A 25,521-nucleotide genomic window follows, 5' to 3' on the forward strand; every position below is an offset into this window, starting at 1 on the left:
GATGACCAGTGGCAACTATGAAATAGTGTAGATGCCTTTATGGACTTAGCTAGAAATTGATGATGCTCACCCACTAAGAAAGCTATGGCCCTTTGGGATTTGCCATGACAATAATGGAGTGCAAAAAATTTTTTCCCCTTCCCACACTGTTAGAACAGCTTCCACCTTCTCAATTTTAAATTGAAGTCATTTTGGCCTAATTATATTTTCAATCTTATACTGAAGTGATAGTCTGGAATACTCAGACTAGAGCAAGGACATGTGGTGTGGGTCTTAAGCAGACCATAACTTTGAGTTAAATTTCATCCAAATTTGTTTGGAGTACAGCTCACTACAATCATTCCCACATCACTGATCGTTTGCCAATCCCTGCGGACTCCTCCTGAAGAAGGAGGAACCAATCACCACAGTAGAACCATCTCTAGGTATCTTCACTTACCCATCAGACCCACCCCCTGGTTTGCATTCTTTCCCAGAGTGTTAGACACAGTGACCTCATCTTGAAAGGAGATGCCCACCATACTGCCTTTTTGGATCTGGAGCCTAAATCAGCAAGTTCCTTCAGCAAGCACCTGCCAAAAATTCTGACAATTAAATTATTCACATTGGTCTAAACTAGGGGTTGGCAACCTATGGCTTGCGAGCCAAATACGACTCACCAGGGAGCCAGATATTCCTCTTCTGGAGCCCCAACTCAGCTCTGCCCCTCTTCCCCCCATTAGGGAGCCAGCATTGATGCTACAGCCTTAGGGTGTGTCTAGCCTACAGGGTTTTGTCTACAAAAGTGGACTTTTGTCGACAAAACTACACCTGCATCTACACTACTGCCGAGTTCTGTTGACATTACTACTGTCGACATGCCAAAAGGTTAACCTCATTTTATGAGGAATAATGCCTTTTGCTCACAGAGTTCTGTCGACAGAAGGCATTATTGCACCTAAACTGTCCTTTGCATCTACGCTGTCGACAAAGCGGCTTGCTTTCCAGACAGAACTGGATGTAGTCTAGACGCTCTTTGTTGACAGAAGCTTTGTCCACAGTATCTGTTGACAAAGGCTCTGTCAACAAAAGCCTGTAATCTAGATGCACCCTTACACCCCCATCTGGTCACAGTGTCATAACACTCCTGCACCCCTACACACACCAACCCTGAGATCATCATACACCTGAACCCCAAGCCATAAGCCCCTCATATCCCCACATTCCAAGTCCCCTGCCATAACACTACTGCACTCCACACACACACACACACACACACACACACACACACACACACACACCCACCCACCCACCACAACCCTCTGCCCTGAGCCCATCAAACCCCCACATCCCTAAACTCTTGGCACCTCCACATCCCAGTCCCCTGCCATAACACTTCTGTACCTCCCACACCTCAAATTTGTGCCCTGAGTCCATCATATACCCCAACCCAGACTCCTGCAGCCCAACATCCCCCAAAAGACAGCCTATAGTGTATTTCCTATTTTATTTTAGCATAACTCAGCTCTCCCGAGAACCCATCCAATACTTGTTTTCTCAAAAAAAGTGAAGTGCCAGGGAGTTCAATGGGGCTTCCTCCAAAATTAAGTGCAATACAAGTACAGTCAGTTTTAGCTTTTTTGGTACTTTGGAATCAGATCTGCAAACTTGCTAAAAGACGTAAAATGATTAACTGAATGGAAAGTGAGTGAAAAGAACTGAGAACAACCATTCAAAATAATTTCAATTTTGTTTCAGGATCCTATTTAAGCAGAAGAGACTTAGACTGCCTATCTACAAAAACTTTAGAGTCACTCACTGGTACTTTTAGCAGTGCTACAACTCAACTTTTCAGACAGCAAAGTATCAGTAACAAGCAAAAGATTGCAATCCTGTGAAGCCATCACCCACAGATAAGTTTGTTGTAAGGAGCATCAAATACCAACAAGATACCATAGATGTAAAGATTGTTAGGTTCATTTATGACAAATTCTCCTTTTCACAGTGTTAATAAACACCCTAACTGACATGGTTGATTTCTTATGACTAGACTACACATCACTTGGTAGAGCAGACATTTGTGGGAAGATTGCTAGATACGGTGTATGAGAAGGATCTTGAACAGTGTGCAAGAAATACTGAGGGGAAATGTGTGAAAACAGAAGATGGGATTGCATTATATTGTAAAAATACTTTAAATGGTAAAGTTAATCATCAAGCACCTACATACTAGCTATAGGCAATGCCAAAATTAAGGTTGTCTGTGCAACCTCAATTTGGCATCTTTATGCATTTGCATGATGATGCAGTCTTAAATTACAAGACGGTATTTCCCCCCCCCCCCCCCCCTCTCAGAATACCAGCCTCATTCATTCAGTGTGTAAGCTGGTGCTGCTCTGGGGATAAATCTTGAATATGTAGTAATGGAAATGTAGGATCCAGTGGTCATTTGCTGTAGAAGTTGGAAGCTGCATAGTTATTGAGTAGGGGATTGCAGCAAGAGAAGTGGTCTCACAATTAAGGAATTTGAATGCCACCAGGAAGAACTTGATTATATGCCTGCTTCTGCACCAAATTCCTTTGAGATGTTATAGAAGTCACATTAACCAAACTTTTCACAGGTGGTGACATGTTCCGCAGTTCCTTGATGCCTAGCCAAGATCCTAAACTAAGGTTTGATTTGCAGAAGGGATGAGCATTTGAAGTCAGTGAGAAATGTCTCGAACATATAAAATCTTATTTCATGCTAAATACTATTAAAAAAAATCATGTCTCAAACCACGGGCCGGGCCACCCAAACGCTGAGCACCTAGGGGCAGGGCTGCCCATGTGCTGTGCATCCGGGGCCGACACTGCCCATACGCCGTGCGCCTGGGGGCGTGGCCGGCCCCTTTCACTCGGCAGGCGCACAGAAATGGCCCAGCGGGCGCCATGGCACCCGTGGGCACTGCATTGGGGACCACTGGTGTAGACGCTCCTTCTTGCTTAGCCTCATTTGCCTATTACTTGCGCAAGAACCCGCGAGTGCAGACATAGCCTAAAAGCAATCGATCCTTGCTTCATAACTGGTAATAGGTCAGACTACAGTGCTGTACAAAACTAACCTGCAAGACCAAGTCACATCCAAGATGAAGGTTAATACCCCTTTATTCAAACATAAAGCAAACTACAACATGGGGTCTTTGTTCATGTGAACAAAGAGACCTAATATAGTGGAGCATCAACTACTTCCACAGTATACATTTTAAACCCATTAGCTTCCATGTAAGCTGCAGGTGCCCAACAACTTGCAGGAAAAGTTCCCGGGCAAAACACACACACTACACTAACAACCAATACCTTGCAAGTGTCATCTGTTCAGATCCTGTTGAATATTTCCCCATAAGCAATCCAAAAAAGCTGATTTGGCTAATTAGCTATGGCTGGTAAAGAGATGAAAGGTTTTAAAATATACATAAAGTATTTTAGGGTTTTATGGAAACACAATAGTCTAGCAGGGGTGGGCAAAAGGGCCGCTGCAGGCTGGTTCTTGCCCAGCAAGCAGGTTGATCCAGCCCACAGAGGCCCCGCCTCTCTCCCCCCCCCCCGCCACCGCCTCCCAGGCCAATTAGGGCCTGGGGGCAGAGGTAGCACATTAAGTTTCCTCCCCTCTGGCAGGGTGGGAGGAAACTTCACATTCTCCCCAGCCCCCAAGCCCTGATTGGCCTGGGGGCAAAAGGAGAAGCACACGAAGTCTCCTCCCACCGCCAGTGACATGGGTGCCTAGGGGGAACCTCTGGGGGTAGGGCGAAGACTTCACATGCTCCCCAAACCAATCATGGTCTGTAGATGGGGAAGCAGGGAAGTATCCTGGCTCCACCCCTTCCGCTTGAGGCCCTGCCCATTCCAGTGCAGCCTGAAGCCACTTCAAAAATTTCTGAAAAATTTTAGCAAAAAATTATTGCCCACCCCTGTACTATAAATGTGTTCTGCATTTCTGTACTTGGTGGGGCTGTACTGCATGAACTGAAGACCATACGAATGTCTCTCCAAATTCTTGGCAACATACTGGATTTCTGAGGAACTATTTGCTCTGCCTTTCAATGATAAAGTACCTCACACTTAGAGCAAGCAAAAAGTGTTGTTGATTATTTTTATTTATTTATTTTACTTTTCAGATGAGGACAACTGGAAGACTGAGTAGAAAAGCAGACACAACAGGACTGAAATTACCCCATGATCTGAAAGTGGCAGTAGGTAGAAGAGGCTGAGGAAAGAGGAAAGTTCTTTCACTAGTCCAAAAGAAAAGGGAGGGATTTACTTGATTTCAGACAGATAAGTAATGGCCTGGGAGATTAAAAACATATAAACAAAGAAAAAATTAAATTCTCTGGAGCATAATGCACTCTCTGGGTTTTGGGATAATAAAAACTTTTCAGCCTGATGGCCCCGGGCAATAAGCCACATTGCTAAGAAATATATATATATTAAGGAATGAGACATTTAATGAGTTTTTTTTAGAATTCATAAAATGTCAGATGTTCATGAAAAATCTTTTGAAGTTAGTAGAAAACGTGAGCTCTCATAGAATGGAAATACTCTAAAAGTGGATGCAACACATGAAATATGAAGTACACGGAAGCAGAAAACATACTATTTTTGTTGTATGAATAAAGTGATCCCTAGAATGCCAAATGAAGAGCTCCAAGTATCCCCTCTGCCTTGACATCATAAAAGTTCTGTTTTGGAAATGTTGAAACATTCTGCTACTTACGTAAACAATATATCTTAATTCAAACAAATGATCAGAAATGTTCTCCCCAAGCTGAGTACACAGTTAAGAATTCTGATAAGTTTCGTTAACTGAATCAGCTACAAAGTCTTATTACTCTAAAAACAATTTCTCTGCATAGCTAAAGATTCATTTTCAAGGTCTTCCAGTGAGAAAAAAGGGAGGCATTTTAGCTGAATACATATTTTGTCATAGTCTGGACATGCTTTTGTGCCAGCCCTACTTCAGTAGTACTGTCTACACCCAACTTGCAAGGAACAATACTTCATTTTTTTCCCACCATCCATAACTGAGATTGTTCCTGTAGTGCAGGGATGGCCAACATGAGGCTCACAAGCATAGGCGCGCGCACGAGGTATGCCGGGTGTGCCCAGGCATACCCTAATGTCTCCGGCCAGCTAGAAGGGGATTTGTGATGGGGCACTGCAGCCCTTCATTTTAAATCCCCCGCGGCCATCTACAAGGCACTGTGGGGCAGAGAGAGAGCGCATGCGCGTCATCCTCAAATGCCACGCAACAGGCGAGAGGGGAGATGCCCAGGCATGGCGTGACATCACGTCCGGGACTTTAAAACCGCGCTGCCCAGCTCCAGAGGCAGCTGGGACCCAACTACACACGCCGGCCCGAGACATTTTTGCAGCCCGGGACCCTGCCCTGGCCCAGCAGCAGCACCTCATGGCCCCTCTGAGGTGCCCCCGCTCTGCCCAGCACCACCATGTAGCCCTTCCTGAGGTGCCCCTGCCCGGCCCGGCACCCCCACCTGGCTCAACAGCACCACCCAGCCCCTCCCCGGGGGTGCCCAGGGCTATGGGTTGGCCAGCCTGTAGTTTGGGCCAACTCTGACTCCAGCCCCGCAAGCTGGAAGGCACAAGCTGAAGGTAAGAGAGGGGGGGAAAAATAAGGGAGGGGAACGGGGGAAAAATAAGAGGAAGGAGTGGGAGAGGGAGGGGAAGGGGGTAGATCAGGAGAAGAAAGGGGAAGGCACCAAGGGACAGGGTAGAGGATACACAAATGCCAGGGGGCCAAGTGGAGACGAGGAAAAGGGCAGGAGGGGAGTTGTCAGTGGGAGGGGGACAGGGTGATGCTGAGAGAGGAGAGGGTAAGGGCATTGGGGGCTAGAGGGGAGAGGGGGAGGTTCTGGGAGAAGGCTTGAAAGAAGGAATGGGCATGAGGAAGGCAGGGATGGAGCAAGTCATGTGTGAGGGCACAGGGGCATGAGGGAACTGGGGGCAGAGGGTGGTGACGGGGAGGGCATCAGGGAAAAAAAGAGGGCAAAGGGGGCACGGACAGTGAAGGAAGGGGGAGGCACCGGGAGGGTGCAAGGCTAAGGGAAGGTGCAGGTGCCAGTGGATTCTGGGGGTGAAGCAGAAGGGCAGAGACCTGTAGGGGAGGGACCAGCACCAGAGGAGAGAGGCAGGGCAGGTGTGTAGAGGGAGGTGTTAGGAGAGAGGATGAGGAGGAGTAGCTCACATGATCAAAGTGGGGCTACTGGAGGAGTGGGCACAGGGGGGAGAGAAGGGCTGGGTGAGGGGGGCAGGTCTCAGGAAGGCTGAGGGCAGTGAGAAGGGCAGGAGTAAGGACAGCAGAGGAGGGTGAGGGGCAGCAGGCACCAGGGGAGCTGATGGAGCAAGGGGAGGAGACATGGCAGCAGAGGAAAAAGGTAGAGGTTTGAGATATGTATTAATAACTTGGGTACCACAGTGGCACATCCAAACAAGCCACATGAACTCAGTACTGGTGCACAACACAAAATTCATTCTGCTCATGGGAGGAAACTCTTAGAGAGAACACTTCCCCCAGCCTCTCTGCCTCTGAGTTAATGTCACACACATAGGGTTAATGCAATTGCAGGATAGTTGCATGACGGGGGTTTGGTGGGGGCCAAATGAATCCCTATTGGTAGGGAGGATGGTGGGAAAAATCTGGGGGAGCGGGGGTCACATGACATCTCTTACTTCTGGTCATGTCTTCATCTTGCCCTGAGAATGTTACCTAAAGAGGTGTGGCCAATGGGGCTCAGGGGTGTGGCAAAAGAGGGTCAAAGTGCATTTAAAAAAAATTCTTTGGGTGCACACAATAATGAAATGTGCTGCACATGCCTATGCTCACAAGCCGCATGTAGCTCACAAAGAAAAAAATTGTGGCTCCTGACAGAACCCGGAATCGCTCAGGTCAGCTGCCTCTCATGGCCGGGCCACTGTGAGCCACATGAGTGCTCACGGCCCCCAGCGCACTGCATCATATCATGCACCGGACAGGCAGTGGCTTCGGGACCCAAGCATAAGGTTGGGGGGGGGGGGGGGAAGATGCCTGGCTCTGCAGAAGGAAAGGGGGATGGGGGGTCCACATGGAATCCTGGATACAGCGCAGCAGCTCTGGCTCTAGGACCTGAGCATAAGGTTGGGGGGGAAGGGGATTGGGTTACAGCAGGGAGGGGAGGTGTCTGGCTCTAGGGAAGGGAAGAGAGGGGAGGGGAGATGGGTTATGCCCAGAATCCCGGTCAGCTCATGCTCAAAGCTGGACGCTCAGCGCATGTGGCCCAGCGCCTGGAGGGAGACACATGGCTGTAGCGGCAGCTCCAGGACCCAAGAATTACGTTAGAGCCTGGCTTTGGGAAAGGGGAAGAGAGGGGGATTGGGTTGGGGGGGGTCCCTGGCTTTGGGGAAGGGGACTGGGCTTCCTGAAATGCTGGGTCTGTTGCACCACTGGGGACTTTTCCCCCTGCTGCCTGCCTGAACCGGGGAAGGGTGGAGGGGGAGGGAGAGATGGGGGAGGGAGTAGGAATCCTGGAACTGCATGCCAGCTCTAACTTCTCAGGAAGCACGTGGCTGTCATGGGGAGCAGAGGAAGAGCACTTCCTGAAAAGTTGGAGCTAGTATGCAGTCCTGGGAGGGAGGGAAGGAGGGAGGGACACACCAGGGGGAAGGAAGTCCCTGGTGGAACTACAGATCAGGCATTTCAGGAAGCCCACCAGCTGTTCAGGGGAGGGGAAGAGCAGCCCACGTGCTTCCTGAGACCTGGGATTCCCAGGTACTGGCCCCAGGTGTGTCTGTCCCCTCCCCTAGCCAGGCCTCCCACCCCGCCACGAGTACCCTGCCCCAGCACCCTGTCTCCATCCCCCACCAGCACAGTTGGGACCACATTAGTACATTAGTGAGACTTGGGGGGGTTGGGAGCTTTTTTTTTTTTTTGCATCTCAGTTGTGTGGCCCCAACTGACTTTTCTGCAGGTCAGTGACCCCTGAATCAAAACAGGTTCCCCACCCCTCTCCTAAATAAAGACAATGCTGAAACATTTTGTGTTTTACATATTTTATTTAAAAATGAAGCCTGGCCAACAAGCCCCTATCTGGCCACAGCACCATAACTCTCCAGCACACCCCAGACTGCAAACCTGAGCCTATCATACACTGGAACCCCTTGTCCTGAGCCTCTCATACCCCCAAACTCCTGCAGCCCTACATCCCCAGTCTTCTGCCACAACACTCCTGCACCATCCACACACTGCAAACCCGTTTCCTGAGCCCATCATACCCCCAGCCTCTCTGCCTCATGCAGCCCAGGCCAAACTTCTGCACCCTCACAGCCACAAGCCTGCGGCTTGCTCAGCACCCCAACACACTCCAGTCTGGAGCCCCCTCCCTGAGCCAGCATCCTCTTCTCTACTTCCTCCTGCACCCAAATTCCCTCCCAGAGCTTGCACCTCTCACCCCTTCCCAGTGCTTTTTTTGTGAGCCACAATAGAAGTGGAGACAGTGAGAAGAGCTGACAAAGTTTTGAGCCAACAAAAAACAACAAAAGGCAGCCGTGGGACGGTGTATCAGCACCTATTTTCCCCCAGCATAGCTTTTTTTTGGTTCAACAACTTTGCCCCGGCTCTTTATGCTGTCTCCACTGCTATTGTGGCTCTGTCTGGAATGGGTTGGCCACCCTGCTGTAGTGTAAGGTCTAATTTAGGTACTCTAAGTAAGCACAAGCTGATATCTTAGTTTCCTTTCCACTTCAATTTTAGCAGATTACTTCTAAAATATGCTTACCCATTATGTGGCTGATTCAATTACCCAGAAGAGACAAAATAAGTGTCTTATAATACTGAAATAGAGCAAAGTCACCCAGTGATACCAAATGCTTGTCCAATAAAAGTAAGAGAGCAATGCAAGACTGTAAGTCAGTACATCTGAAATTTTGTGGACCACCTGAAGGTAGCAAAGCCCATAGCCAATGACTTTTCATCAAGAACTGCACACTGAAGAACCTCAGCAGGATTATATTATCAGGGCAGAGAGGCAGTGATGACTCAGTCAGTACACAAATGAATAGATCTAAACCATCAGCTGGATTTGCACCCAGTAACTAAGCAAATAGTAATTTTCAAGTACACATTTAGTTTGCACATATTTATTAGGGATGTGAATGGTTAACCAGTAAACCAGCCAAAATATAGTATACCAGAGCTATCCCATCCATAGGATGGGTTGAAGCAGCCCCCCCAGGCCCTGCATTTTGGAGGACCCTGTGGAAGCCATTCAACAGGATGATCCCCCATACTGGTAAGAATGGCCCTAGTGGGTCAGAATAAAGGTCCAACTAGCCCAGTATCCCATCTTCTGACAGTGGCCAATACCAGATGCCCCTGAGGGAGTCAAAAGAACAGGTAATCAAGTGATCCATCTCCTGTTATCCATTTCCAGCCCGACAAACAGAGGCTAAGGACACCATTCTTACCCATCCTGACTAATAAGTATTGATGGACCTAGTCACCATGAATTTATCTAGTTCTTTTTTGAACCTTGTTAAAGTCCTGGTCTTCACATCCTCTGGCAAGGAGTCCTACAGGTTGACACTGTGCTGCGTGAAGAAAAACTTTTTTGTTTGTTTTAAACTTGCTTCCTATTAATATTATTTGATGACCCCTGGTTCCTAAGTTATGGAAACAAGTAAATAACTTTTCTTTATTCGCTTACTCTATACATGTCATGATTTTATAGACATCTAGCTTATCCCCAACTTCCTTAGTCTCCTCTTTTCTAAGCTGTAGGCTTACACTTTATGGCAGTAGGGGTCGGAACCCTTGCTTTCACGACAGCAGTGGGAACCACAGGAAGCAGAGCAATGCACCATCTCCCAGCCAGGTTGCTCCACTTCACCATGGCAGCAGGAATTAGAGTGCCTGGGACCCAGCCTGTTTCACTTTCCTGAGTGAAACGGGCTCAGGGGAGTTGAATGGATTAGGACCAAGGCTTTCCACTTTCTGCCTCTGTGGTGAATTGGAGCAATCTGGCTGGGAGATGGTCAGTGGAGCAGGCTGCTGAGTCACACTTCTTCCTGCAGCTCCAGTTGCTCTGGGAGGGAGCTTCAAGGGAAGGAGAGCAATGGGGGCATAGCAGACGTGGGAAGGGGATGGAGCAGTGGCTAGGCTTGGGGAAATGGTTGAGAGACCTGGGGCACAGGGTGTTGCCCCATCTCCCTTGCTTCCTCCTAGGGATGGCCTTGTGCTATATAATGCTAAGTACACAGAGTTGATCAAAGGCAGTTTTGGTAAAATACACCCTGTTGGCCCAAAGACACCTTTGCGTGCATTCCACACAGGACACAAAAGCACTCTCTGGTGGAAACTAGGGTTGTTAGAATTTAAAACCATGTAAAAAATTATTGCCCACCCCGGGTTAAACTCTGCCCACCTGGGGTGTCAGCTGTCCTCTGCTGTGGGCTCTGCAGCTTAACCTGAAGCCAGCAGGCTCCAAACATGCACTAGATACCAGAAGCCAGCCCCACTACTGGGGAGCCCGCTACTGCCCCCCTATCCCCACATGCCCAGGGCTCTGACAACCCCACTCCCAGGATGCCAACTGCTAAACTGTAGGCTCTGTAGTAGGAGTCAGCAGGCTCAGGCCCAGCACGCTCTTGGTCCCAGCAGCCATCCCACTCCTGAAGCAGGCTCCTCAGGACCAGGGCTAGCTGCCAGGACCCAGCACATGCAGGACCAAGCCTGCAGGCTCCTAATGGAGAGTCCACAGTAAGCTGTACATCCCCAAGCAAAACAAACTGTTAGCAGTGTAACTATAGGAATGTTATCAATTACAGTGTTACTATTTTCAATGAATTTTTTCATCCCTAATGGAAACATTTAATCACCACACACCTGGAAGAAAAAAAAGTTAATTTCTTCTTGGCAAAACTGTATGTCATCAGCAGTGCCTCAAGGAATTAGTGCCCACTCACATTTCACAGGTGTACAGCATTACAGCCATGCAGATTGTATATAAGAGATATAACCCTAGGTTTATTCATCACTAAACTTCAACCATCTAACCTTCAACTGAAACAAAATGGTAGATAAAAAGTTCACTAGTAAAATCATTTAGCATTTGTTGCTATATTCAATCACAGATAGCCAAAAAGCTACACTTGCATACACCTGCACAGATTGTACTACATGGAGATATGTTACACTCTTCATTATTACCTTTAGATTGCTATTCACCACGTAAGTGGCAAGGAGTCCTGTGGCACCTTACAGACTAACAGATGTATTGGAGCATAAGCTTTCGTGGGCAAAGACCCACTTCGTCAGATGCACACACAGTAACAGAAACCTGTTTCCACACAAAGGACAGGAGGGCCCAGTGAGTAGCAGTTAAAATACCCTCAGTTATTTCAATTTTGTAATATATTCCTTAGCTTCAAAGTCACTATTTTGCATCTGACAAACTGGGCCTTTGCCCAGGAAAGCTTACACTCCAATACATCTGTTAGTCTATAAGGTGCCACAGGACTCCTTGTCGCTTTTGCGCATCCAGACTAACACGGCTACCCCTCTGATACATAAGTGTACAAAATCAGCTTAGCCAAGAAATAAAATGTTAAGATCGGCTCAACAAAATGCACAGCCCAAACCAGAAGTATCTTACCATGGTTAGAAAAAGCGGGCCATCTCGTTTACTCCGTGCCCCTTTCGAGTTTGATTACAAAGCAGTATCGATTCAGAGGACGGGGCTAGGGATTGGGCAGCCCTAGGAAGCAGCCTAGGAACAGATTGCCAAGAGAAGAGGCAAGGCTCCGGCAGGCAAGGCACACACCACCCCGAGCGCCGAGTTCTGCGTAGCCAGGTAATCGCTGGCTCGTCTACAAACAGGCAACTGTTCCCGCTAGACGAGGGAGTCACCAATTCACCAACTGGAAACCCTCGCTCCGAGGGCCACCGCGGATGACAGGACGAGCCGGCGGCCAGCGCCCTGCTGCCATGTTCAGGGCGGGAAGCAGCCGCATCTGGGCGGCAGCCGCTCGGCAGAAGCGGAGAAAAAGTATTTCAGAGACTCATGACACCGCCCCGCGCAGGGAGATGCCGCCACCCCGACAGAGCACCGCGCAGCCCAGCCCACAGCCGGCGAGAGCCCCCGTCCGCTACCCCGTCCGGCGCCACCCTGAGGCCGGCGCAGCCAGGGGAGGCCGACCGGGCCCGGGACCCCGCGGCGAAGGGAGGCGCCCAGGGCCGCGCCGCAAGCCTCACCTCGCTCGGCAGCCCGACCACCTCCACGGGAGAGGCCGCCATGGCCGGCCCGGTAGCGGATTCTGGGCCAACGCCACAGGAGCCCGGCCGCGCCTCCCGGGCGCCGTTGCCAGCCCGTGTTTACACTCCGCCCCGCCCCGCCCCGGCCAGGCCCCGCCCCGCCCCGCCCCAGCGCGCGCGGAGGCCTGAATCCACTAGAGCGGGCGCGCGCTCCTAATCTGGCCTCCGCTCCTGGAGACAGATACCCCTTCTGATTGGCTCAGAGCCCCGCCGAACCTTCGCGAATATGCTTTCCTGATTGGTCAGAGCTTCGTCTTTCCTCCGACCCAGGAGACAAATACCCTTTCTAATTGGCTTAGAGCCTGTATTCTTTCCGGCCCTGGAGACAAATGCCCTTTCTGATTGGCTCAGAACCTTCCCTTCTTTCCGCCCCTGGAGACAAATTTCCTTTCTGATTGGTTCAGAGCCTCTCCGTCTCTCGGACCTTGGAGATAGATACCCCATATTACTGGCTCACAGCTCCGGCTTCCCTCCGCCCTTGGAGACAGATCCTCCTCTTGATTGGCTCAAATGCCAGTCTTCCTTCCGGTCCTGGAGACAGATGCCCCTCCTGATTGGCTCAGCAACCCTTCCCTTGCTGATTTATAGGTCGTGAAACTGCTCAGCTCAGTCCTCTAGGTGGTGGGGGCGCAAGATAGTGCGTGGAGACCTCTGTCACAGACTGGCTCCGGAAAGGGGGGGAGGGAGGAAGAGAAGTGGAAATGCGGTCACTCCATTCGGCAGTTTAAATGTTGGCAGAGGCATAAGGGGGTGAGTCACCTATGCCACAAGGGGTGGTTAAACAGGAGCAACAGCTGCTGTTACCATGGCTGGGACTGTGCTACCTGCTTCCTCAGGCTTTAGCCCTTCCAAATGTAGTGCCAGCTCTAAGGCTTCACAAAATAATGGGATTGACCCTAAAAGTCCTGAGATTGATTTAACGTGTAGTACGACCTTTACAAATGAATAGCTGTGGCTTTCCTCTTATACCGGTCTGACGTGGGTGAGTTCCTGAGTCACATTTCCAAGCTTTTCCCTGCCAGCCCCAGAGGCTAGACACTTTTTAGAGGAGGGTTTAGTTTAATGCAGCCCATCAGCGTTCCTTTGTGCAGCCAATGAGTAGGATGACCATATTTTCTGGACCAAAAATAGGGACACATTAGCCATGCCTCCCACCTCATTAGCCACACACCCCATACCTTAGGCCCCACCCACTTGTCATATAGAGTCCCATACCTGGAGGTAGTACGTCCAGGCTTAAGATGGACACATGACCAGATGTAAAGGGTGTTGTGTGACCCTTCTAAGAATTCCTCCCAATGTCCTCTGCAATTAGGGATGAGTTTGGCCCCCAAAATGACCTTCCCATGCAATTATACTGCAATTGCATTAATCCAATTTGTATTGCATTAACTCAAGAGGGAGAGGCCAGGGATGCCTCTATTTCAGTGGTTCTCAAACTTTTTGGCCTGTGAACCACCTGGCTCAAAGTAAACCTTTGCATGGATGACAAGTTGCTAATGGAAACTCACTGTTAATTACATAATTACGCTTGAACCATTTTGCTAGTGCTGCAGCTAGGGAGAATGGTTTAAATCATTAAATAGATTGGCTATGTCTACACTGTGCATTGTTGTGCAATAAGATATGCAAATGAGGCATGGGGATGAATAGCACCGTGCCTCATTTGCATACCTAATAAGCAACCATTTTTGCAGCAGTGCCTCCCCGCAAGTAGAGCCACGTCTGCGCGTGTGTGGGAGCTGTCAGCTGGCCGGGGGGGGGGGGAAAGGGGAAGGATGGCAAAAGGTGGCAGCAAAGCACACCTGCCATGTCTGTCACAGTGGCAGTGCCTCCCCAAGCCAGGTCACATCAGTGTGTACGCAGGAGCTGCTGGGGGTGGCAAGAGGCACGTGGCAAGGCAGAGGCAGAGCTGGGCAGCGAGACAGCGAGGCTGTGGCGGAGCCAGGCAGCAACGCCAGGATGAGAAAGGTCTGTGCTGGGGCTGGGGCTTGGGTAGTAATCAATATAATGGTCTTCTGTTGATATGTGGTTTAGTAGTTAAATTTCTGAACTGTCATTGCTCAGTAAAAGTGCTGTCATATGGGTAGAAATCGGCTAAATATTGCCTTTTATTAATATCAGAAGAACTGACTTAGATTAAGGCAAGACTATACAACATGCAGGCCCCATTTTTGTATTCATGCCCATTGGTGTGAAAGAAGCTATTTGCATATATTTGCAACTGCGCTTAAGTTGTGGCCCTAGGCATGTGCTGTGGGTATCATTGCGGCCCCCGGGGCTTCCAAAGTTGAGTAACCCTGTGCTAAGGTAATATTTTTGGAATGCTATCTTTAGTTTCACAAAATAATTTTTGTCCTGAATAAACAGGTGAAGTGAAGCATTTATACAAATACTTTTAAAATTAATAAAAATAATAATTTGCATTTATATAGTCCACAGCACCTTTCAGTCAAGATTCTAAAGACCCATGCAGATTAATTAATGAGATATTAATTAATCCTCACAATCATACCACTCTGAGGGATAAATGTTCACATTTTATGTATGGATAAACTCAGGTTTATAGAGATTAAGTGACTTGTCCGAGGTCACATAACAATACTGTAGCCAACTGGAAAACCAGATATTCTGATTCCAACCTCGCTCCTCTCACCACCAGAATATATTCCCTTCCTCATTATCAAAACCTCTATTAACATATTTGTAAATGATTAATTTAAATGCTTGGGTATAATGGCAAGTGTTTACATAATAAGGTCAGTAGTATTGTACAGTACCTGGTGACTGGTGGTAGTGATGGTATGATGGCTTTTCTGTGTCAGTGCTATACAATGACAGTTGCTCACTTCACTCTCTATCCTAGGTATTTAGGTGTCCTCCAATCACCTCACAATCTCTGAGCTAGGGAAGTGCTATTATCCCCATTTTACAAAGGGGACACTGTGGCATAGAGAGAGGGAGTGATTCATCCAAGTTTAAACAAGAAATCTGTGGTAGAGCAGGGAACTGAATGCAGTTCTAGTGGGTTCTAGGTGAGTACCCCTTCTTCCTTTACTATTATTAAAGAGGTAAATTTTTACTGGACTCATGAATTATTTCATGGGCCCCAGCTAAACATCAGGCAGATTATCCAAACAGCCTGAGGTTTCTTTAAATATGATACAGGCAGTCCCCGACTTACGCGGATCCGCACTTACGAACGGGGCTTTCTCGCCCCGGAAGTCGGGGCGAGAAAGCCCCGTTCGTAAGCTGCTCCGGTGCCCCTGGTCTGCTGGAGACCGTCTCCAGCAGACCAGGGGCACCGGGCGGGTTCCCGCGCTTCTGAGGCTTTGCCAGAGCAAAGCCTCAGAGGCGCGGGGAACCGCCGCTGCTGCCGCTTCAATCTGGGTGCCTGTGGTCTGCTGGGGACCGTCCCCAGCAGACCACAGGCTCCCGGACTGAAGCCGCAGCCGCGGCGGGGTCCCTCCCTCTGAGGCTTTGCCAGATCAAAGCCTCAGAGGCTCTGCTCCCCGTGTCCCTGGTCTGCTGGGGAGGGGGGGGGCGCAGCAGACCAGGCTTTTGTTTTGGACTCTGGGGCAGAGCAGCTGGGGCGCTGCCGATTGGTCCTGCAGCGCCCGCTCTGGGCACTACTGGACCAACCCGGCAGCACCCCAGCTGCTCTGCCCCAGGTCCTGATTCAGCCGCTGCTGGTCAGTTTCAGCAGTGGCTGAATCAGGACGCCTGGGGCAGAGCAGATGGGGTGCTGCTAGGTTGATCCAGTAGCACCCAGGAGCGGCGCTACTGGAGCAGCCCAGCAGCACCCCAGCTGCTCTGCCCCAGGCGTCCCCAAGTCAGCTTCTGCTGAAACTGACCAGCGCTGACTACAGGAAGCCCCAGGCAGAGTTGCTTTGCCCCGGGCTTCCTGGAATCAGCTGCTGATCAGTTTCAGCAGCAGCTGACTTGGGGTTCTTAAGTTGTATCTGTATGTAAGTCAGAACTGGCGGTCAGTTTCAGCAGCGGCTGAATCTGGACGCCAGTTCCGACTTACATACAGATTCAACTTAAGAACAAACCTACAGTCCCTATCTTGTACGTAACCCGGGGACTGCCTGTATTGTACTTATAATTCAGGTATTCTGCGTTGCCTGGAAGTTTAAAAACTACACTTTTAGTTAAAAAGTTAACCAATTCAGCAGTCTGTTAAGCACACATTTTATTTCTACATAATATAAGCAACACGCATCTTTAGCAGTAAATATTTTTGTAAAATATCATCTGCACAACAAGAGTATCAGAACAGAAAATTGACACACACAGAAAACATGTATTTGGATAATTTGTCTGCACTCTACACTGAGATCATTAAGAACAAATTAATATTTAATCTCATTTCTCTGCCCCTGCAGTGTCTCCCCATCTGTTAGCAAAGTGGTGGCTTTTGCTGCCATCAGAAGTATCCTCCCTGGCTGAAATGTAAGATTAAAGAACTGCAAATTCCAAAGCCATTTTCTCTCTCTCTTAAATGTCACTGTTTTGGACTGGTAGACCAAAACATGTGCCATGACTTTTGTTATGTATATTTGCTCTCTTTACAAACCAGATGATTCTGTGTGCTTAAAAGAAATCTAGGCAAGCCTACTACTTAAGCAACCCTGATTCACACCAGTGAAATAAGAATTAATACTATAGCCTTAGGCTACGTCTACACTGGTGGCTTCTTGCACAAGAACAGCTGTTCTTGCGCAAAAACTTGCTGGGTGTCTACACTGCACAAGCGTTCTTGCGCAAGTAACTTTACAGTACAGCGTCAGAAAACAGGGCTTCTTCCGGAAGAGTTATTCCTCTCCCCACAAGGAATAAGCCCTCTTGCACAAGAGTTCTTTCACAAGAAGGCAGTATAGACAGGCAACATGAATTTCTTGTGCAAGAAACCCCTATGGCTAAAATGGCCATCAGAGCGGTCTTGTGCAAGAGAGCATCCACACTGCCATAGATGCTCTTGTGCAAAAGCACATGCCAGTGTAGATGCGCTCTTGTGGAAGAATTTTTGTGCAAGAACTCTTCCGCAAAACAGTTCTTGCACAAGAAGCTGCCAGTGTAGACGTAGCCTAAGAGAACCTTAATTTCAGTTTTAGACTTCTAAGCGTTTTTCATAATAAACATAAGGAGGGACAAAATCTTTGGAACGAGGGGAAAAACATTGGGGCTGTGTCTAGACTGGCAAGTTTTTCCGCAAAAGCTGCTGCTTTTGTGGAAAAACTTGCCAGCTGTCTACACTGGCCGCTTGAATTTCCGCAAGAACACTGACTTCCTACTGTAAGAAATCAGTGCTTCTTGAGGAAATACTATGCTGCTCCCGTTCAGGCAAAAGCCCTCTTGCGCAAATCATTTGCGCAAGAGGGCCATTGTAGACAGCACAGTACTGTTTTGCGCAAAAAAGCTCCGATGGCTAAAATGGGGATCGGGGCTTTTTTGCGCAAAAGCGCGTCTAGATTGGCACGGATGCTTTTCCGCAAAAAGTGCTCTTTCGGAAAAGCGTTCGTGCCAATCTAGACGCTCTTTTCCGCAAATGCTTTTAACGTAAATCTTTTCCATTAAAAGCATTTGCGGAAAATCATGCCAGTCTAGACGTAGCCCAGCAGTGTTACAGCTAAGTTACACTAGAAGGATGATGAAATAATAAAGTCTGTTCTATATTAAATGTATTATGAATGGAAATCACTCTTTTACTGAGCATTTTAAATCAAATCTAATAACCCAAAAGTATCTGAAGTTATTTCAATGGCAATTTTAAAAATAAAAATCTAGTATCAAAATTTCTTGCTACTGACTCATTTATGGATCTTTGTTTTCTTCTGAAAGAGGTGTTAGTATGATTTCACTGAAGTACAACAAAAACCATCATGGAAAACTATTCACAATTTCAAAGTGATAGGTAAATAGAAAAATGTATCTGGAAAGGGATTTTTTAAAAAATATGTTGAGTTTGAAGCAATGAATCATTGCCATGACTAAGATAATTAAATACTTATTTGAAAGCATAGTAATCTCAGTTTCTCTAATGTCATGAGAATGACTCACTAATGAAACTCAACACCTTACCTCACAGTACTCTTAAGAGCTCAGAGACAGGTATAGTTCCTATATGACCTAGGGCAAGTAGTTTAGGGCCTGATGACAAACAGATGAGGTGTTTGCCTTGTTTGAGTGATCATGATATGCAGATAGGTGTTCAAACATATAACTTTCTATTTACATCATCCACCTTGTTTGGATAATTACACATCTGCATTAGACACATTTTGCACACCTGACTTTTTGAAAAATCAGGCCTTAGCAACTTTTTCTGTGCCTAATTTCTCAATCTATAAAATGCAGTCAATAATACTCACACCCTTCAAAGGTATGTATTGAGGATTGATTAATTAATTAATTAATTAAAAAGTGTTTTTTCATCTTCTGATAGCTAATCACAAGAGATTATTTGAATAGTGCTTTCTAACAGCTTTTGGATTTAGGCAGATTTATATGCTAATGGTCTCTATACTAAAGCTTGTGATAGCTCTTTTTCTAATAATACCTAGACATGTTATCTAAAAAACTTAAGTTAATTTAGCTTAACAATGGGGCATGAATCTCTGATTCTGGCCCGCTGGTGCTTCCTCAGTAGTAAGAATAGTAAGAAAAAGGACATGTAAGTTTCTTGCTTTATTTCATTCAGTTAGAATGAGATGAGCAATTTGTTTTTGATAGAGTGCCTTAGTGATGAATAGCACAGTGACTGTAGAGTGTCACTAGGAACAGCAACCCAAAGACAGCACCTCTAATGATGCAGTGCAACAACATCTTTTGTTTTGAGCCCAAGCCTTGAGGAACCTGAACTTAAATGTAAATGCTTGCATTTGACCAATATTTTCCCCACTCCTTACATTTGTGCACATACTGTGCAATGGTTAATTCATATTCTCCAGCTCAGAAGTGGTTTATTTTCTGCAGTAAGTATAGATGTTATAAAAGGAAATATTGACCTAAACAATCTCCCATAGAGGTTATTCCTGCACAGGAGAGTGGATGCAGCTGATCTGTACTTCTAACATTTCTTTCTATGCTCAGTTTAGGGTCCTCCCTCTCCAGTACAGTGCATTAGCCCTGAGCTCTGCAATTCTTTGGAATCCAGCAGGTGTCAGAGCTCAGCACTATAGAACTTCCGCTATTACAAAAATACAAATAATAAAGAAGACATTACATACACTTGGTCTATTTGGACAATTATATGAAATTTGTTCAACTATCTCAATGTATATGTAATGTATTTAAAAACAAGCAGTCCTGTGGCACCCTAAAGATTAGCAAAAATAATATATAGTATCATAAGCTTTCGTGGCAAAACCCACTTCTTCAGATGAGTTTGAGTCTCCAAGGTGCACAGGACTACTCATTTTTAAAGTTACAGATTAACACGGCTACCCCTCTGAGATATTTAAAAATATCCTTTTTAACTGGATATGCACATGTGCCATAAGAAGATGATACATCCCACAGTGCAGATGTTGCTCAAACGTGGCACATATTTATTTGAATCATCAAGATTATCATCTTCCTCCGTATTTTCATCTTGGAGAGGATGAGGGCTGTGGTAAAGATAAACGTTTATATTGTGAAGATCTAAGGGGATATTCCCACTCCTCCCACCTTGCTTTCTAACTTAGGGTCTGATGATTAAGACAAACCTTACAAAATTTTACAAAAAGTTATTTAGTACATGAGCAAGCACTTGAAGAAGAAAAACAGTTACCTGTTTCTATTTCTGGTGTTCTTCGAGAAGTGTTGCTCATGTCCATTCAACCTCCCACCCTGTGTCACCACTGTCAAGAGTTTTTTCGGCAAAAGGAACTGAGGCGGGAGGGGACTGGGAGCACCCTATATAGCACAGCCTGTGCGCGCTATTGAGACTTAGGTCCCCATGGAAAGGGAAATCTGAAGGAAAATCTTTTGGCACAATTGCATGTGGCGAGCACACACACTTATGTTGAATGGACATGAGCAAGCACTGGAAGAAGAATGTTCTGCTCTGCAAAGCACCTGTCCCTAATTTGCATTCCCAATAGTTTAGAAATCGAATCAAGTAGCATCACCTTTTGACCATACAGTTATATGCACAGTCATACATAATTCCACTGCTTGCATGCAGCTTTTCAAACAAAATGTTTCAAAATGTCTCTGCTCAGGGTCTGAAGAGAGATAGGCTTGGTTATGTCAGGCATTGATTATCACAGTGCTGTGGAGCTAAGGTTCCTCTTCTGATACGGACACAGAAATGTGTGAATTGAATAATACAGGCCAGCTTCTGGCTGGGGTGGGTCGGGACATCGATCAGCATTCACATCGCACTCCCTGTCAATACCTTGTCCAAATCAGGGAAGTTAATGATCCACCCAATGGACCAAATTCAATGTTGACTCCTGGTCACATGCGAGCTGAGGTATGTTGCACATTCCCAAAGAAGAAGTTTATAGCCAAGGGGAAGATGTGAGGATACAAGGAGCCTAATTTATAACATGGTAGTTTAGGCTACAGTACAGATATAGAGCAATGCTTTCCTATCCACACTACAAACAACAAAGGATGTTAGAAGATGGACCCCACTAATTATGTCTGATCTGGTTAGAGTTGTAATGGTGTGGTCACCAGCCCCAGGGCCTGTAGAGTCCCACAAGATTCTCTCCCCATTCTTATTAACTATCTATAGGCACCTATTAAGAAAACTGGTGAGAAATAATGGACTCAAGTGCCACAGATATCCAGAGGGGGAACAGTTCTACTTGTCCTTAACAACATATGACAACTCTACTGTCACCAAGCTTGTCCAGTATTTGGTCAAGATAAGTGCATCAATGAAGAAGAATAGTGGGTTGAAGTTGAGTCTGGGCAAGAAAAATAGAGCTCAGCTGGTAGAAGTTTGTTAAGCTACAGTGCCATCTGCTTGGGTTGACAATACACAACCACAACTGACCAATTCAATCCATATTTCAGTATTCCTGGATTCCTCACGGACACAAAGCTCTTACATAGCAGTGTCTACAGTAAGGCATTCTATCTTTTACAGCTACTTGTTTGATTACATCTTTGAAATGAGGACCCAGGATCTGTAACACATCTTTGTCCCCCAGTGCAACTATAGCAATGCTACCTACTTGGTTATCAATTCTTAGAAAGCTTCAGTGAGCAAAGATGTTGCAGTACACCTCCACAACAATACCGGCTACTACAGGCATATCAAACTCGAAACCTACTGAGGGCCGCACAAACGAAAATTCATAGCTTTCAGGGCCACCAAAGAAAATGTACTTTATCAGAAAGTTGTAATTATTTATTATTATAGATTATGTTTTAGGTATATTTTAAAATATTTTTTCAGGACTTTTTTTAATATAATACAATAATTTGATGTGTAAAATTATTTGCTCATATAAAATAATTTGAAATTTAAATATAAATGTAAGGTACTTTTAAATTTTTTATGATATATAACTTGTTGAAATCAAAACAAGTATAGACCATGGATAATCAAATAGAACATGCTTCTGTGAAATTTTCAGATACTTTATAAGTTTGAGATTTTGCATAAACATATAATTATTTGTGCAATTGCAAAAAATGACATTTATTGATATAAAATTAATATACATTTTGTGATTTTATTTGGGAATAAATAAATACAAAACAAAATATTAACAAAATAACCCTCTCCTCTCCCCCAGAGCCAGGCACTCCCAGGCCCTCCCAACCTAACCCCTCCCCCAGAGCCAGGCCCCCCCCTAACCAATGCCTTCCCCCTCCCCCAGAGCCAGGCACTCCCGGCCCCCCATAGCTAATACCTGGGTCTCAGAGTTGCCATTGTCGCTGCCACACATTTCTTCCTCAGGTGCGCTGGGGTGGCATGATCACAGCAGCTGGCTGTGAGTGTGTGCGCAGAGTGCCCAACACAGAGCAGCCAGTCCGGCCATGAGCATGTGCTGGGTGCCATGTGCAGAGCAGCCCTGGCAGTGAGCAGTCATTGCGGCGCAGAGCAGTCTGCCTGGCTGTGATCTGCACTAGGCCACATGCTCCGAGGGGCCAGCGGGCCGTACTTTGTTCCTTTATAAAAATGTACTGGCGGGCTGCAAAAAATTTCGATCGGTCCGCATGTGGACCTCCAGATGCCAGTTTGACATGCCTGGGCTACTACATGCATACCAAACCTGTCCTACCCCCGAAGCTCCTTATCTTCAAGAAGCTCAATGGCCTGATCCAAGGAAATCTAACGCAGTGTTTTCAATCTTTACGATAACAGGAACTGATTAGCTGGCTTTCTAAACTGTCCGGGGGATCTCAGAGACTGGCACAGGTCTATGGACTCATCTTTGAGAAACACTGATCTAAGGATCATGGTAAGTTCTAGGATGAGAACTGTAGTCAACCTCAACAGTAATACTCATCGATGTAGGAGACAGAGATTGCTTGAGGCTGCTCCAAGACCCCTACAGGGACTTAGAAGCACCTCAAACCTCAGCTCCAAATGCAAGGTACACTCTTTCAGCTTATCTTAATTAATAAAAATATATGGAATACTGTACATATTACACTTTAAAAAATACTTACACAATTTCCCTCGGGAAGGAAGCAGGGCCAGCCTGAGCCATTTGTGCATCCCGGGCCTCAGGAGCGTGGTGCCCCCCGGGAGTGCGATGCATGCTTGGCTCCGCCCCTAGGCACACGGCACCCCCCCACCCCCGGGTGCCCAGTGCATGCGTGGCCCCGCCCCCCAGGCACCCAGAGCATGCGTGGCGCCACCCCGGGCGCGCAGAGCATGCGTGGTGCCACCCTTGCCCGGCCCAGCAGCCCTGCGTGGTGCCCTCTACAATGGGACACCCTGGGCAGTAGCCCGGTTGGCCCGTACACCTTGGGCTGGCTCTAGGAGGGAGGAAAAGAAAGAACTGTGTGACATGTTACTTATGAGAAGTGGAACTGCTCTAAAATGATTTATAAATTTTGTACACTGATTTGTTTTTTGGGGATATTTATTGTATAATTATATTGTTTATAATAGTAGGCTATAAAGAAAGGCAATCAAGAATGGAAGAATAACCACCACTCAGCAAGCTCCATGGGCTCAGAGGGGGCATCTATACAGCACCCTAAACTCGAAATAAGATATGCAATTTGCGCTACGCAAATTGCACAGCTTATTTCAAATCTATTTTGAAATAGGCTATTTTGAAATTTGGTGCTGTTTACACAGCATCAAATTTCAAAATAAAGTGCTATTTCGAGCCATCACTTACTCCTTGTACAATGAGGTTTACAGGGATGGCAAAATAGTGCATCTGCTATTTTTCGGAATAGTGGATGCGTTCAAAAGACGCAGGGTAGCTATTTCAGGATACCTCTGGTATCCCGAAATAACTTTGTGTAGACATACCCTGATACCTTGATCCCCAGTCAAGCTGACCTAACTGCTTTTGACAAACAGGCTAAAAGTCTGGGAACTGACAAGAACAAAGGAACTCTAGCTCTAAGCAACTCTCATCTCGTGGAAGGAGGAACTTGTTGAGGAACTGTATAGAGAAATGAGACTTACATGGGAACTCATTGAGGCTAGATGAAATATGTCTTACCATCAATGTGTGTGGTCTATTTGCTGTTTGTAAAATACTTATCTCTGACTTGTGCTTTGTGTCTACTGTCAGAATAAACATTACTCTGGTTTTACAAAACCTATCCAGTCATTATGCAGATACCAGTGGCTACAGACTCCCCAAGGAAATAATTCCAGGTGCCTAACCAGGTCAGACCTGCTAGGTAAGCAGGGTTGAGACACAAAGTACTGCAGGCCTAGGCCCAAGCAGCAGGAATAGTTGTTTCCCCCAAAATGCTGTACTGTATCTCTCCCAAATGGATATGGAGGTTGCAGTACAGAGCTAAAAGGCATCTTCTTCTCATTAACCTAGTCCTCTTCAGCCAAGACTACATTAATGCAAGATAGATAGTCCTGCAAAATGTTGTATCCGCATCCACAAAAATGAGCTGCAGATATCTGCATCCATGGTTGAGGATACCTGCAGATATGAAGCTGATATCCGCATATTTACAGGGCTCCAAAAATAGGTTATTTTAGTTCACACATAGGGGAGTTGTGCAGCCCCGCATCGTGGTACACACAGCTATTCGCACCCCTGTAGTCTGAACAGTGGGGCAGCGTAGACATGCTCTTGAAGTAACAAAATTGTAGAATTCTACCCCAGGAGTGGTAAAGGCTTTAGGCCTGACACCTGCAGGCTGCACTCAGGGGGTACGTCTAGACTACATGCCTCTGACGACAGAGGCATGTAGATTAGGCTACCTGATATAGGAAAATGAAGCGTCGATTTAAATAATCGCAGCTTCATTTAAATTTAAATGGCTGCCGTGCTGAGCCGATCAGCTGTTTGTTGGCTCAGCGTGGTAGTCTGGATGCTCCGCGGTTGACATCAAAGGCATTTGTCAACCTCCCAGGTATGCCTCCTGGGATGAGGTTTACCTGGGAGGTCAACAAATGCCTTTGATGTCGACCACGGAGCATCCAGACTACCACGCTGAGCCGACAAACAGCTGATCGGCTCAGCGTGGCAGCCATTTAAATTTAAATGAAGCGGCGATTATTTAAATCGACGCTTCATTTTCCTATGCCAGGTAACCTAATCTACATGCCCCTGTAGTCTGAACAGTGGGGGCAGCGTAGACATGCTCTTGAAGTAACAAAATTGTGGAATTCTACCCCAGGAGTGGTAAAGGCTTTAGGCCTGACACCTGCAGGCTGCACTCAGGGAGATCACAAAGGGAACACAGGTGCAGTTAGCCCTCCAACCATGACTAGCTGCATTACCTCACACTTTGGTGACCATTTGTTGGGGGAAATAAAGGAAAGCCACGTGAGCAATATGGGGAAAAAAACTATTTTAAGGGACACTTTATGGAAACACCATTTCTCTTTGCATATCATATATTTTTCTTGCAAGTGCACATTTCTGTTGTCAAGCATACAAGGCAATTACCATGAGCTTCAATTTAAAGTTCAAAATGGTTAAGGGATTGGTGGTCACCTTAAGAGACAAATCAGTTAACTAAGTGACAAGTGGTCACCCTAACTAATGCACTACTAGAAAGCACTCACATACTACAGTGAGGGTGATAAGAACCTG

At 46.7% G+C, this 25,521-nt stretch overlaps 1 protein-coding gene and 1 long non-coding RNA gene across 4 annotated transcripts in view; one reads left to right on the plus strand and one right to left on the minus strand.

Moving 5' to 3' along the window:
• The window catches only part of NEDD4 (NEDD4 E3 ubiquitin protein ligase), a 99,111-nt gene extending 86,699 nt beyond the window's left edge, over positions 1–12,412 (minus strand). Inside the window, exon 1 of one of the 2 annotated variants that reach the window (XM_075897297.1) lies at positions 12,260–12,412. In XM_075897297.1, the coding sequence (XP_075753412.1) occupies positions 12,260–12,301 (42 nt within the window). In that variant the 5' untranslated portion in view covers positions 12,302–12,412. Of the gene's footprint in view, positions 1–11,660; positions 12,139–12,259 lie in introns of those variants that run through there. The other variant, XM_075897298.1, reaches the window with a different exon arrangement.
• A 526-nt stretch (positions 12,413–12,938) lies between these two features.
• LOC112547586 (uncharacterized) lies at positions 12,939–24,072 on the plus strand. Of its 2 annotated transcripts, none has more exons than XR_003091352.2 (4): positions 12,939–13,069; positions 14,143–14,290; positions 22,635–22,731; positions 23,814–24,072. It is a non-coding gene; the product is annotated as an uncharacterized LOC112547586 (long non-coding RNA). The 2 variants fall into 2 exon arrangements; XR_003091353.2 differs by having other exon boundaries at positions 14,186–14,290.
• The last annotated feature ends 1,449 nt before the right edge of the window (positions 24,073–25,521 follow it).

Source organism: Pelodiscus sinensis, chromosome 14 (genome assembly GCF_049634645.1).
Source record: "Pelodiscus sinensis isolate JC-2024 chromosome 14, ASM4963464v1, whole genome shotgun sequence".
In the NCBI taxonomy this organism is placed as follows: Eukaryota; Metazoa; Chordata; order Testudines; family Trionychidae; genus Pelodiscus; species Pelodiscus sinensis.